Raw genomic sequence first — 15,632 nt, 5'->3', positions numbered from 1 at the left:
TTTCTAATGATTTTTCCTTCATTGTTTTTATTAGTCATTGTTGTTTTTTTTAAAAAGACAATGCACTACAATAATTGGATAACAGGAACGTATCCAATTATTATGTTGGATATAATAACATAATATATCCAACGACATCTTGCGATATTGATATATCGCAAAAATCATGGACACTAATACATATCCCTGGAGGGTTCCCAGATATGCGCTACAGTTTACCAGGCATTTCATCCTCATCAGCCACTTGTATTAAAGTAATTTGAAACATGAAGTAATTATTTATGCCATTCATTTCTATACCATCTTTCTAGGCATTTAAATGATCAATTGCTGAATCTTCACATTGCTGTAGTGTGTGGAAACCAGTCCTTCCCCAAAGGAAATTTCCCACACCTCTAAAATCCTTCCAGTGGCTCCCTGTAGCTCAGAGAATAGACTTTAAAATACTGCTAGTTTATAAATCACTGAACAGCCCAGAACCAAAATAGATTAAAGATCTGCTGCTGTTGTATCAACCTTCCAGACCCCTCAGGTCTTCTGGTTCTGCTCTGTATACCCTGAACCAGAACCAAACATGGAGAAGCAGCATTCAGCTTCTATGCACCACAAATCTGGAACAAACTTCTAGAAAACTGCAAAACAGCTGAAACACTGACTTCCTTTAAATCAGGATTAAAACGCTGCCAGTTTAGTAGCTTTTGAACCTAAATAAATGGAACATTGACCAACATATTTGATGTGTATTGATGATTTTAAAGATGGCACTTAACCAGATGTAATGTCCATTATTGGTTTTCATAACTGTTAACTATATGATGTTTTTGTGAAGTTTGTTTCACACTTTGAACTGCTGTTTTACTGAAACGGGCTACACAAATAAACTGGATTGATTTATGCGAATCAGGATGCTCCGTCCTGTGGCAGGACATTTACAAGAACCGAACAGCTTGATTATTCTAAAAAATAAAATAAAATTAAAATCCTCAAACCAATTTAAGCAACGTTCTAAAAAGTCTTAACGTGTTGAGGAAGACTGATCTTTTCTTGGCACACAAGAAATTATCACAAACATGTTTTTCTGTCTCTAAACGATTCGTTGAACTTGTTCTTTTTTTTTTGCCCAGTCTCTTTGTTCTGGAACATTCCTTGCTCCTGTGGGGGGTCTGTTCTTCTTTCTCCCCTCCTGCTGCAGAGGCTGGGAGGAGTGACGGCTGCTAAACGAAGACCCAAGCAGAGGACATAATTGGAGCTGCCAACACCAAGGCCAGAGGCTTGTTCATGTCAGTCTGCGTCAGCCTCAGTTTAGCTGCTCCGCTAATGAATCCTCCGGCTTTCTGGAACTCGGGCGGCTTCTGACAGATTAGACACAAATGAAGCAAATGAGGTGTGAAAAGCGTTCAGTGTTATCCGAGTTTTATTCATGTCATAATTACACATTGTTTGAACTCAATATTGTCTTCAGAGTGTCTGCTCAAAGAACCTGGACGGCAGGGCGAACGGAACAAACAAGATCATTCCCGTCTTCCTTTAGGAGCGCGGAGAAACGAAAACAGGTATTCGGACGCGATGCCCTGCTCGCCAACACGAGGTGATCCGAGAAGCGGCTAAAATCTTAAATCTTCATATTAAAACATTGGTAAAACGAAGGAAGTTAGTAGTGTGCTTAAAAAGGCATGCGGTCAACATAAAGGGCCAGGTCGAAGCGGCTCAGTTAAAGAACAGGGTGTTGGAGCCTGGACATGCCACAGACTACAGTCAACAGAATAGGAGCTCAGTCCGGTTACAACAGAACAGCCAGAATTAGTCCCTTAAAAATCTACATTTTCAATCCTGCATTGAAAAACCAGTCCATCTTTTTCAGCAAAGACAAGACTTTCAGCATCAAACGGTACATTATTCTTCATGACATTCTATCATGTTCAAAATATTGCTAACAGATGGATGAGTTGGCAATGCCTCCACATAAACAATCTAATTTACATCTAAAAAGTTCAAGCAAATTAAAAAAAAAAAATAAATTTAAATCCTGTTCTCTAGTATCTATTGCTACTGTGAGGTCATGTCTAAAAAATACAGACACATGAGAGCAGGTCAGATTCAACACAAATATCAGTTAATATATTATATAAAAACTTTTCACTATAGTCCATTTTCCAACTTCCACAGCGCAGAGCTTGTTCCTTTAAAAGAAACTGTACCGGGGAAGAGGATGGTGAAGAGAACGGGGTGTGTGTGTGTGTGTTTGGGGAAGGGTGGGGAGAGAGGGCCGGGCAACCAGAACCTTCTGCAGGGAGACAGTGTGACCGGTGAGTACAGTATTACAGTAACTGCATCCTCAGTGTGTAAACTTGAACCAGGAAGTGAGCGATAGGAAGGTGAGCAGAGGGGGCGGGGCTCATCCCTGCCTCCAGTTCCTGCTGTGGAAAAGCACCTGATGGTTTCTACGAGAAGTGGTCGTTTGAGTTTAACTGAGACGGGATCAGATGCTCTGCTTGGTGACAGTCTGTTTTGAGAAACCGGCAAAAAAAAAAATCTGGAGAAATGGATTCAAATCAAGTTTCTAGCTGCGTCTCCCACCATCAGTTCCAAGTCAGCCCGTTCTCAGAGCTGCAGCCTGAAGAACAGTTGGGCGCTGTCAGCTGTCATGGGGGGCTGTACATGGGAGGGGGGGCTCCAGCTGACTCAGCAGGTCCAGGCTGCTGCAGGGACTCTGGCCCACAGAGCATGCTCCCTCTGGGCTCCCCCGCTCCTCCATGGGACCAGCACCACTGCCAGTGCTCTCAGTGCTCCCAGTAAAGCTGAAGCTAGCACTCCTGGCCTGGAGCAAACCCTGCAGTCGCTTCCTTTCCTGGGCCTGTTTGGCCCTGTTGGCGATGTAACGGACCCTGCTCTGGCTCCTGGATGAGGTCCGTCTCACCAGCGCCTCCTCGGCCTCCTGCCCCCCCGCTTCCCTGGCTCCGCCCTCCGGGATGAAGTCGCAGGGACTCAGCGGCTCCACGTCGGTCAGCCTGCGCAGCTGCTCCGTCAGGTCGCTCTGTGGCCGGCTCCTCGGAGCGCTGCCCTTACGGAGCACATCTCTGCTGGGCCGTACAATGAAGCTGCGGCTGATGCTGCGGTACTTGCTGTCAAAGTTGCAGGAGATGTCCTCAGAGGTCAGGTCTCCGAGACTCTTTGACATGGACGCAGCTGAGGTTGCAGCACCACTCGGCCTTTTGGGCGACGCCTGCTTGAGTCCTTCCATGTAAAGCCGGCACCAGGTGTGCCTTCTTTGGGTCAGTCTGCCAGGTGACTCGTCTGCACCATTCTGGGCTGGCTGCAATGGGCGGGGCTTAAGCTCGTCTTTGGGACAGCTCCTTTGCTGAAGGTTGGGGTTAGACTTGCTCTTGCTGACCCTCACCGTGTGGCAGGGAGCCGGCGCGGCGCGGCGGCAGTCGATCCGGGAGGCGTCGCAGCCGTTACTGGGACTGGGCAGAACGCCCAGGCTCCTTCTGGCCAAGTTAGGTAGAGACAGGTCGATCACCGTGTCGTTGGAGGAGATGCTGGAGGACGAAGACATGCTGTCTCGGTGGCTGCCAGGCTCCAGTTTGCTCCAGAGCCGGTCGTTCATGGTGGCGTCTGTACAGACCTCTGGTACAGCCGACTGGGCCGGCTTGGCTCTTTCCCCCAGAACGTGCCCTTCACTCTTTGCCCGTCTTACTGGGACAGGTTGTGGCGGGGAGCTAAAGAGAGCTCTCCTGGCCTGCGGAGGGGGCCCAAGGCTTCCCGGGGGCCGTGTTTCACCTGGGGGCTCTGCTCTTTGATGAGGCTTTCTTTCTCCTGGAGCGAGAGTTTCTGGGGTTTTCCTCCGTTCTGGTATCTTCTCCTCCAAGGCGCCTCTTGTTGCCTGGGCGACTCTGGGGGACAGAGACGGTTCAACCATCTCTACAGGACTGTTGGAAGGGAAAGAGGTGGAGGTTTTAACGTCTCTGCTGACTTTAGTGGCACTGTGTGCTGCGCCGTACAGAGGACTGCTGGCTGTAGATGCTAAAGGAACAGCTGATGGTGGATGCAGCGGTGTAGGAGTGGAGTGATGCGGTGACAGGCTCTGCTCCGGACTGGAGGCAGAGCGGATCAAACAGCTGCTACTGGGATTTCCCCCTTTTAGTGAAGGAATGCGAGGAGGGGAGCTTGATTCCTGCACCACGGAAGAGTCTGAGGAGAGAGCAGCAAAGAAACTTTAGTAACCACATGGAGTCCATCATCCTGTTCAGTTTAATGCTCACAGCCAGCTTTCATCAGTGTAATGCTATGGCATGTAATCTTAATAACACAGTTTTATTTACATGTCTGCATGTGTTTTGATGTGATCTGGAGACGGAACGTCAGCAGAATTATGACAGTACGCCATGTTTTCCCCGTGTCTCACAGTCGGGAGCTGAGATGCAACGCTAAGAGCCGAGGAAATGTAGCAGGAAGGACCCGCTTCACTCTCCAGCCTATATGACCCATCACAACACAGCTGGACTCGAGCTAATCTGGAAAACCTCCTGCAGAGTGACGGCAGTGAGGATGTTGCCAAGTTCCCTCCACGCATCACAACATGGTCCAGAGTCCTTCCAGTAAACACGAGCTGCCAGCTCGACCTCAGACCACATCAGGAGCTAGCAGACAAGCCACGCTACAACAACGCCACTTTCATACGAATCTTTGCTACTCCGGCTTCGTCTCCATGACCTTGTCACAACCTGCAGATCTGTTTGCTATTAGGCAGGTTCCTGCAGATGAACCAGCAACTAAATTGAAAAAGCAGCAGATTGATTCTGCATTCAGTTCAGAGAGCTCTCCTGGCCTGCGGAGGGGGCCCAAGGCTTCCCGGGGGCCAGTGGACCAAACAGGTGGATCTAAAACAAGCTAGCTAGTTTTTAATACAATACATATTCAAGCTTATTCGGGCGTCCAGCTTCACAAACCCTCTAACTTAAATGACATCTGATTCTTAATCCATATGATGGACCATTTGGTCATTCATACAGAAACTGACCTCTTGGGTCAGACACTGATGTTACACGGATGTCCGAAAGGCCTTGCTTTGAGTTTCTGCACCAATTAATTACAAAGTTGCTCAGTCAGGTTGAGGTCAGGACTCTGTGCTGGTCAATCAAGTTTTTTCACACTGTGGATCTCGATTTGAGCTGCAAAAAGTTGAAAAACGTTCTACATTTACTGTTTTTATTAACACACAAGAAATGATTCACAGGTGAAAATAGTGATGAGATGTAAATGGATGATGCCGAGGAGAAAAAAACGACTTGAATTTCTATATTAGACTGCAGTCTTTCTGCTGTTGTGAAAAGCAAAGAGAGATTTTAAATATAAAAAAATACATAACAGGAACGACTCATTTCTATCCTTTAGACAAAAAAAAAAAAAAACTAAAGTTGAGGAACAAACTCTCCATCTCATTTTTGTTAGACCAGTGAATGTGCAGAGAAAAGCACATTCACTGGTCTAACTAATGATTTAGTTTATTACTAAACTTTAGAAATGCAGAAACGGACACTTTCCAAAGGGTTTAACCAGATCACATAGCTAAAGCTAGCACAGCCCTGGAAGCAGTCACTATGCTGATTTGAAAGGCTCAAGCTTCTATCAGACATTAATTTTAGCCACGATTCTGAAAACAGACACACAGAGTGTCTATTTTCAGAATCGTGTCACACACCCTTGGATGGTTTAGAGCAGTGGTTCTCAAATGGGGGTACGCGTACCCCTGGGGGTACGTGGAGGTACTGCAGGGGGTACGTGAAGCTTTTCAAAATATCTTTAAAAAATCAGTAGGCTCCTCATAATAAGTCTTGGGAAAAATTATTTTGTAAAAAGTTCGATAAAATATAAATGTGTGTTCATACACTGAATTTTATATTCAGTATTTACAGGGTATTTACAGCACTGTACCTCTTTTTTATTCCAAAAATGTTTTGCCCGTGTCAGGGGGTACTTGACTAAAATGATATTTTTAAGGGGGTACATCACTGAAAAAAGTTTGAGAACCACTGGTTTAGAGAGTAAGGATGAATTAGTTCACAATGGCTTTGTTCATAGAAATAGTGCTGCAAAAGAAAATAAATTGGTGGAAATGTAAAACCTACAGAAATTCTGATATTATTAACTTGTTTACACTGTCTACATATTAGCATATTTGTGATTATGGTGCTGAAGCTTGTAAGAGAGAAAGAACTCTACACCCCTGTTTAAATTAAAGACCACCCAGTTACTGAAAAACACCCACTGTGAGCCCGCCTCGCCCCTTTTGTACAGAAATCTACGGAGGGTTTGTCCCTTTTTCTCCACCAGTCTTCTGAGTTAGTTTGATTGTCCTGGTTCTTTAGGAACCATTCTTCCGTTTTTATTCTTGTTTAAGGCTTTTTTTTAAACTTTTGTCCCCCCCAAAAAATGAACAAATAAATAAATCCCATCCCCAGGAGCAAAGGGCAGATGGAGAAAAGATGGTTGGTGTCAGAAAGGACAGTGAAGTGAAGGTGTTGCAGTACTGCTGGCATGCATGTAGTGAGTTTACCTGGCTCTGGTCATCCCCTCAATTCTGCACTAGGAACAGGGAAAGCGTGCAAAGAGGAACAGAGAGGAAAACAGGGAATTATCCAAACTGCAACAAGAAAGAGGAAGAGATGCAGGCAAGCAGCTTGTAGGACAGAACGCAACTCATCAGGACACGTTTCTCTGTAATATCATGATGTGCTGCACAGAAACTGGGTCTGGAACAGGATTACTATAGCATACAGTAAGCATCTGCCAACATCATATGACTATAATCTACTCCAGCGCAGCCAGAACATTTCTAAACGCATTCTGCTTTCCCCAAAAGAGCCATTTGCATATAAAACATCTCCATCACATGATCTACCAACAGGCGGAGGGGAAGGGGGGAGCATCAGGGTGGAACAGCTGGGTCCAAGCAGAACAGCAAAACAAGGAAATTTATCATGTGAGCAGGAGGTTTCTCATGGAGGAAACATCAGAAACTCGTGACTCTCAGCTCAGCCCATCACACAGGAAACCTTCCAGGACTCCAGCTTATTAGAAGCTGTAGAACATGGAGGTAAAATGAGGCTCAGGAACGCTACAATTAATGAGCCGGGGCGAAATGAATAAACTTCCAAAATATACAATCCAACAGGTGAGCCACTGTTATATTAAAACAACAAAAAATAAAGCTCTAGTGTGAACGTTTGACCTGCTAGTCCACATTACTGATGCCTTCTAAAATAACCTAGATCATTTTTTCTATTACTGTTCTGGATTTGGATTTTGGGTGTTTTTTCTTTATAGTCTCAAACAATAAGAGTACATCAGGGTAGAGCTGGTAGAGTTCCTTCAAGGCTGGACTACTGTGATTCTATACTATCAGGAAGTCCACAAAATGCTTCAAAATGCTGCAGAGAGACGTCTGATGAAAATTTAAAAGAGAGATCATATTTCTCCTGTTTTAGCTTCCTTTCATGGGCTCCCTGTTAAATCCAGAGTCAAATTTTTAGTTAGCTTATAGGTTATCCTGAGTAATTCTGTAGTTATGCTGCTACAGGCGTAGGCTACTGAAGAATAGACTGAGCAGTTTTTTCTCTCTGCTACTTTCTTCTTCTACTACTCTCCAATTTGTATTACTGTAACTTCCCGACTATTGAGCACACCTGACTATAAGTACACTTCCTCTCATCTTGATTTTTCTATGTTAAATTTAACCTACTAACTTTGAAAGTAAAACAAAAAAGTGTACATACATACACATGTGTCTAGTACACATCTGCCTAATGAAAAATACAGTAGTACAGCAGGAAAAGTAATTAATAACTATCTTCATCTTCCTACTGTGCACTAAAACTACTAAAGTCTTCGTCTTCAGCATCAGAACTTAACAGTCAATCTCTTTTTCGTTGTCGCTCTCACTGTCTCTTTCATTGAAGCAAACTCTATCGCAAGCTTGTGCTGTCCTCTTCATCACACAGCAGTCCAGCCTTCCAAAACATGTTGGTAAAAAGCTGCATATTAGCTACAACGCAGGGCTCAAAGCAGGTGGAAACAGTAGCTGCTCATAGTCTGCAAAATGTGGTGGTTGCTGTCATTTCAACCGTTAACTTCATGTTTTCTTAGTTGTTTTTCTCTCTATAGAAGCTACAACCAGCCTGGTGTTCTGCTTGGCTGTGGTACTTTCCAGGAAGGTTGGTTTTCTTTAAAACAGGAGGTCTTGCAGCCTCTGACTTTAGCTGTTTGCCAGTGAAGTTACTACTACTGACTACTTGTCATGGGCAGAATGCTCAAGCTGAACACATTTTAAGAGGAGCTGAGAGCAGGGCTGGAACAGGCCATTTCACCCTCTCAGAGAATCTCATCTTGATTTATCTGATCTGAGACTGGCTCCAATAAGGGCAGGCCTTGGAGATGCCGTCCCACAGCATCACACTGCCTCCACCAAAAACTGCTTGGTATTGACAGAAAGAATTTTTCATACCTGCAAACTCGATTCTGTTGCTTAACCCAGATGTGTGTCTTTTTCCAAATGTGTAAAAATTTAAGCGAGAATAAAGTCTTTAACATTACAAAATATATTTTCGAGAAACATTCTTAAAGTGAAAAAAAAAGAAAACAATTTTGCTTTTTGTGCCAAATTAAAAGAATCTAAGTAAAAAAACATGGAGTAGAAACGTTCTCGTCTAGTAAATCAACATACTGCTACAGCTGCTGGCTCTGCTTTTGTTCAGAACTTTAGAGTTCTGAATAAAATCTGAGCCATCTAATCACTGGGTTCACAGACTTAAAGGGAATTAAAGAGCTGCAGAGTTCTCTGTTGGCTGGTCAAACAGATGTCTGAAAGCTAAGCTTTCAAACTAATCCCAGTTTACAAAACTCTTACCACTGTTCTCATCTGTCGAGCATGTTGGTAATATTAGGAAGGGCATATTTAGAGAAACAAACCAAGTTAATTATTAGAAGACTGTTGGATTAAAATATTTGACTCAACGAGAATGGTAAAATAAAGAAAAACAGAGTACTAGGACTACAACCATGGACTCATGTCTACCACCAGACCATCAGGGACACAATGGGTGAAAAGGGTTCTCACTACAGAGGACTAAGGTTCGACCTACATCCACTACCAAACATCGACTCCAAGTCTATAATGGAAGCTCGTCTACAGCTACCATTAGATTGGCCTCAGGCTCATCTTACCAGCAAAAAACATGGGGGACTTATGGTGCAGCTCTTCCATTTTCTGGGCAAACAGGGCGTTCATCTCTCGCTGCAGGGTTCCTACCGCCCTCTTGCGGCTGTCGAGGACACAGCGCGGAGGCAGCATGGGAGGCGACTCCAAGCTGCTCAGACTGTCACAGCTGCTGCTGTCGCTGAGCAACAGAGCTTCACTCGCAGTCAGCGGTCTTAATGGAGTGGTTGATGAGCCACAGACAGACCCGTAGTTGGGGGGGGTGGTCTGCTGCCAACATAGGCTGGTCCTGCAGTCCGGAGCCATGCAAGGTGCTGGTGTTACAGCGTTAGGGGAGCGCCTGCGTGGAAAGCTGCAGGAACGAATGCTCCGGGGATGAGCTTGAGGATGAGGCCGGAAGTGTTGGGGACCGAGAGTCTGTCTGGCCTTTGATCTGGAGAACAGGGGGGTACATAGGACAGCCTGAGGGGGGCACTGAAACTGGGCTTCCACGCAGGAGGTGGCTTTGGACAGAGGCTGCTGTAAGTCAAGAGGGGCAGCTGCTGTCTTGGTAACTGAATCTTGTTGAACTTGTCTCTTGTCTGGGTCAGAACAAACATTTCTGTCCTGTCTGTCCGCATCCGTCTTTCCAGAATTGCCTTTTTGTGTTTCCTCAACCTTTCGTTCAGCTTCGGGACTCTCCTTGGAGCCAATCATACAGGTGATGCAGTTGGAGGACATCCCCACCCTACCTGAGCTACTGAGAGCCACTCGAGCAAACACGCCTGGCTTCATGTCCAGAGGCTCATGAAAGCGGAGACGGCTGGCCCGCTTTAAAGGCTCACTCATGGGTCGGCGCTGAGCAAAAGGCGAGCTCTTACCTTTGCTCTCCTCTGGGTGGAGAGCTCCGTTTGTGTCAGGACGGTCCCAGGGGCCCTTGGCTCGGTGGGGGTCCACCGATTCCCCGATGTGGTGCTGTGGTGAGGGAGTGAACTGGTAGGATGTGGCCGCAGATGCCTTGTCTCTGTCCTCAAACTCCCGCTCCTCACTTGCCCCCTCCGAGCTGTAATCTTTGGTGTCGATGGCGAGCTCAGGGAAACCCTTCTTAACTTTGGGCTGGCCTCTGGTGGGGGCGCTGGCGGTGCGGCGCAGGAGGTGGGCACCGAACGGGTGCTTACGGCCGGGATGCACAACAGCATGGCTGTCCAGGGAAGCCTGCTTTGGGTTTCTGTGAAACAGACCCTTTATACCACCGGCTGCTCTGGCCTGTGGAAGAAACAGGAAGTGGTGTAAAACATTGAATCAAACAGAGGCTGATGTTTCCACATGCGAAGGGACTCACTTGTGTTAGAAAAGAAAAAAATACACAAGCCATTTTAACACAGTAAGCATGCATGCACATATTATACACACACACATTTACAGAAGAAGCATCTGTAAATGATCAACCATACAGCATTGTGCAAAAGTTTCAAATTACCACACATATCTTTTTTTCCTCCCAAAACATTTATCTATTAAACTGGTCTTCATCTACAGTTTCTCAGGCCTTGTGATTCTCCTTCAAATGTTTTCTTTTCACTCATTTTCAGCCTAGTACTAGACCATTCTTGCAGGACGCCATTTTAAAGATCCTTTTATACGAATCATTTAGGCTACATTCACACAGCAGTAACATTGCCACCAGTCTGAACAACTCAATTCTGATCTTTTCACCCAACGAAATATCTTAATTTGTGCCACTTCTGTATGTGGCACTAATTCAGGTACGCATCCGATTGTTTCAAAGCGTCTGCAGTCTGAACGGTCAAGTCTATTTTTTACCCAAAATTTTTGTTATTGACGTGAGACAGACATAAACACCAGCTGAAAATTATAATTATGAAAGAAGTCTGTGTCACTGAAGCACATTACGTCCCAATCCCCCCACTACTAGTTCTGAGTACAAATCCAAACAAACTTGTCTGGCTGCAGTCAACGCTCCACTGCAGGCCGTTGTCATCAGCTGTGCTGTCTTCTTTTTAGCTGCCTTCATCTTTTTATGAGTTTGTGACGATACTGTCGGCTCTGAATAAACTTTAAAATAGATTCATAGATGGCTCCATCCATCATTGGTTCTACAAACGTGAAGGAGCAAAATAAAATAGTAAAAAAAAAACAAATACAAAATCTGATTTCAGCAAGAAAAATTTGAATTGAGCATCAAGACATGCTGTGTGGAAATAGCCTTAGATTTAAAAGGGTACTTAGGCCTAAGGCATGCAACAGTTAGGTTTTTGTGATACGGTCTATGGAAAACTTAAAATGTCTACAAACCTTATTTACAAGTATTTTTCCATTGAGATCCTGTTTCAGACCTACAATCTGTTTCCATTTGTTTCACTGAATCAGAGAAAACTACTAAAGATAGTAGAATCTGGCAAACGGCAAATAAGATATTAGCTCCAACAAGATGATTCCCAAAGAGCTACCAGATGAACCCTGGACATACAGTCAGATTCTGTATTTGCTCTTTCCTGTTTTCTTAAAGTTTATCTGTTTGGTGACGGTGCTTTTAAGTCCGTCACTTTCTCAGTTTCTAGTTTTCCAATTTCAGTTTCCTCATCTTTTAAAAGACACACACTATGCTACCATGGTCAATTACAAAAAGTGGGCTGATGGAAAAGAAACTGCCAAAGTTAAGCTTTAGAAAGGCTTTGGAAAGCCTGGAGAACTACTGAACAAATGCAACCCGAGTGATTCCTGGAAGGACTAATCTGCATGAACAACATTTTAGAGAAATGAGAAATGGTGAAGAAAAAGTGTGGTATTAATATTACTCATTGTTATTGGACTGTAAAGTCTGCTGATCAACTTTAACTTTTACTATGATAACTTGATTATTGCACATCTGAATTAATTTTCCAGCTGAACATCGTCTGTTTGTAGAACATAAAGAACTTGTCTGGGAAAAAGAAAATGCTTTCACATGCTACATGTTCGGGGCCAGTAGACACTGTACGAACACTTAGACAGTTAGACAATGACGGTAATGCTTCTGAAACTCAGTAAGAGACAAAGATTACAATTGAGCAGAGCAAACACAAAGACATGTTAGTGGGATGAGGTAGAAGGTGTCTTTCCAGCACATGGAAGAGCAGATTGATATCCAATCTAATCTAATAATAAAAATTAATTGAAATTAGATTCCAAAAAGAAACTGCTGTAGATCAAAGCTTTGCAACTGAGGGAGAGCACTGAACTCTGCTTTCTCTTTCTTTAGCACAAAATATCTCAAGATGAATGAAAAAAAAAAGTTATTTTTTGCAGAGGACATTTCCCTTTCTTGTTTTTAATACACAGATCAAAGTGTCTGACAACAGTACTCAAGAAGTATTAGAATAATAAAAAATGTTTGTGTAGAAATGCACCTACAGTGTGTTAAAAAGGTATTTGCTCCCTGATTTCTTCTGTTTTTGCTTTTTTCCATGCTGATGATTCGTTAGTTAATTTTTCCTAATGAACTAGTTGTAGTAACAGACAAAGATACCCAGATGAAAAGGGCATTAAGGGAAAAAGTCATGTGAATTACCCTGACCCTAAATCTAATGTCTGCATCAAGCATTTAAGATAAGTAGAACTCCGTCTTTTTTTATTTTATTTTAACCACCGTAGACACATTCTGGCCCTCTTTTCTTTGAGTATCGTTTTAATTTAGCCACAGAGGGTTTTCCAACATGGTGTTTCATGCAACCACAAGTCACGCAACCAGATCTCAAACGGATCACCATTGTTCCAATAATGTATACTCCAATAATATATAACAGCTTTCACTGCGATTGTTCCAAAGTCCTGCTAATGGTTCGACAATGCTATCCAGACTGAAATAAGTCAAAGACTGTTTCAGTTGTTCTTAAATTTTTTGATGAGAATGTGACGCTTTTCCTTTTTAGATCTTTCGGCCTACTTTGTGTTGCCAGAGAGGTGCAATTCAAATGATTTCTTGATTCTACAAGTCTGGAAGTGATCAGGTCTGGGACTGTGAAATTGAACTCAGCATTAAGCAAAAGGTGGTTAATCGTTCAAAAACTGCATTTTGTATCAACTCATATTATCTTTGATTAAAACTTGCTTGATGATCTGAAACATTTAGATATGCCAAAAAAGTAAAAACATAAGAAATCTGAACAAAATAAAATGCTTTTTCACACCACTGTACACACAACAACTTTTGCTGAATGGAATGAATAGAAACTCCAGGAAGATGGTGAGAAAAGTAGATCCAAACAGCCCGTCAACGACGGTGTGGTGAATCATGCTTAGTGGAAGACCAAGGACAAAATGCAGAGGCTGAGTGGAATGTGTATTAAAATGAAGACATTTTTATTTGATTTCTGTTTTTTATAGCAGCAAGACTTTTTCTGTTTTTACTTTGTTGCAAGAAAAAGGCTGTAAATCATTTTCACACCCATTCTTTTATTACAATGACTTATGATTAGCCTAGTATTAGTCAGGTTGGTAAAATTACCTAAGGCTCCAAGTATTTCATTAGTTAGACCAAAGGAACCTGATTTTAAGCACGTATAATGTAGCTGGCCCGGTCAAAAGCATAAACACGTCTACTAAAGAGTGTTTTGAAGTATTCTGAAAGTGTGGATTCTAAGGTTCTCAATGATGTCAAACACAAGCAAATCAAAAACGTATTTAAGAAGATATCAAGATATCAATGTTGGCACTCAGAAAACGAGATTTCAGACGAAACAGCTCTAACCGTTTCTTCCGAAGAATTTTCCAAAACCTGCTCTATAATATGTGGTTGATGAGGTAAATGTTCACTTGCATTACTTTGCAATACCCCCATTCCCTACCGTTGTCTGACAGCTAACGATGGGACTTATGGCTCTTTGAAAGGTACCAAATTTTCAGGATCCATTCACTTAAAAGAGCGTTTAAAAAGATCCATTTGAACAGCTTGAAATTCTCTCAAATAAGTGAAAAAATATATTATGTTAGACAATGTTTTCTTTCAGCCTGAAGAAAACCCAACAATAACTCTTTGATTTTAGGTGAGCAGATGCACTTGGTCAGCAGGGGCAATGAATGCTCACTGCCTTGTCACCATCGTATTACACTCGGCACAGTTGCAGCAGTGCAGCCCCAGGCCAGGCAGATATTTATCTGCATGTCAGTGGCATGCTGTGTGCTGCAATAGTCTTCTAAAAACAAATGTTCTGCAACTTGCCCTGAGAAAACTAAAAATATCCCTGCAGACTTGGATTTCTCTGATCATATAGTAGTCCTGACCATTTTAAAATCTCTGAACCTGCTTTTTAAAGCATGGAATAGTATATTCACGAGTTGAACTAGTGGGTTTTCCAAAAAAAAGAAAACAAAGTCCCTATTTTCTCAGAAATTTATGATTTCTGTCTTTTTTTTTCTTCCATTTCTGCTCTGCCGAGTTGTTCATACATTTGCCGTGGCGCATCACTTACACAACTATCCAGAATAAAGGTTCAAGTATATGCTAACAATTTATATAGAACACATTAGATCTAGTGGCAGTAATGAAACTTTCTTTTTTCAACTTTCATGAGACGGAGCATAGCCATTCTCTATCTGTCTCATGAAACCTGAGTTTGACTTAGTCTCTAAAGTTCTAATAGTAAAATAAAAAAAGATTAACCGTGGTACAATTAACTATGTAACTATCCTAACCCTTGCAAGAAGGGCTGTGTTTGTGGTGCTAGAGATGGTGTAATGGTGGTGTGAGGTTTGGCAGTATTTGAATCTCCATCTATACTGAGTGAAAGCCGCTGTTTTAAACTGAGTGCTAAAAAGAACCGTTTGACGTGTCATGATTACCAGCTGGTCCTGCCCAGTTTATCAGCGTTTGTTGTAAATTTCACCTTGATGTCAATTAATTTTTCCCCAAACAATACAATAACAGGAGTGTAGTTGAGGATGAAAATTGAAGACAGCCGAACAGATTTCTTGAGATGGTATTTCTAACATTGGATCTACTCGAGGGTAATGAATGCAGCCAGTTCAAGGCTTCATAACTCATGTGCAGCATGAGTTGGCCTGAGTTCCTTATGCCAGAATTTGGCTGATAAGTGTGTTGGGTGGTGGATTATTAAGGTGGAGGTTGTAGCTCATGCAAGACGCCAACTGGAGCTCACAACACCTGAGTTTTAAGGTGCAGCTTCAAGGCTCCTAACACTGTCCTGCTGTTAGAGCGTGGTAAGAGGCGGTTCCACTGAAATTAGAAACAGACACAGGAAGAAAGGGAAAAATCTGAGAGGATGGAAGAGGGGAAAAAAAGATGTGGGGTGGACCGACAGAAATCACAACAGGAAGCACACAGAGACAGCAGAGAGAAGGAAGTTCAAAGTGAGGACATTATGAAGAACAAAGCGGTCATTCACAGCATGGCTGGAGACAACTGAGAGAATCCAGACAA

The 15,632-nt window shown here is 43.1% G+C and overlaps 1 protein-coding gene across 1 annotated transcript in view; it reads right to left on the bottom strand.

The window, feature by feature from the left end:
* Positions 1-1,396: 1,396 nt before the first annotated feature.
* Positions 1,397-15,632, bottom strand: part of plch2a (phospholipase C, eta 2a) — a 159,630-nt gene continuing 145,394 nt past the window's right edge. Inside the window, 3 exon segments of the mRNA XM_028012577.1 lie at positions 1,397-2,658; positions 2,660-4,191; positions 10,075-10,459. Coding sequence (XP_027868378.1) covers positions 2,602-2,658; positions 2,660-4,191; positions 10,075-10,459 — 1,974 coding nt within the window. The 3' untranslated portion in view covers positions 1,397-2,601.

The sequence above is a fragment of the Xiphophorus couchianus genome, chromosome 1, assembly GCF_001444195.1.
Source record: "Xiphophorus couchianus chromosome 1, X_couchianus-1.0, whole genome shotgun sequence".
In the NCBI taxonomy this organism is placed as follows: domain Eukaryota; kingdom Metazoa; phylum Chordata; class Actinopteri; order Cyprinodontiformes; family Poeciliidae; genus Xiphophorus; species Xiphophorus couchianus.
This window is presented reverse-complemented; position numbering and strand designations above follow the sequence as displayed.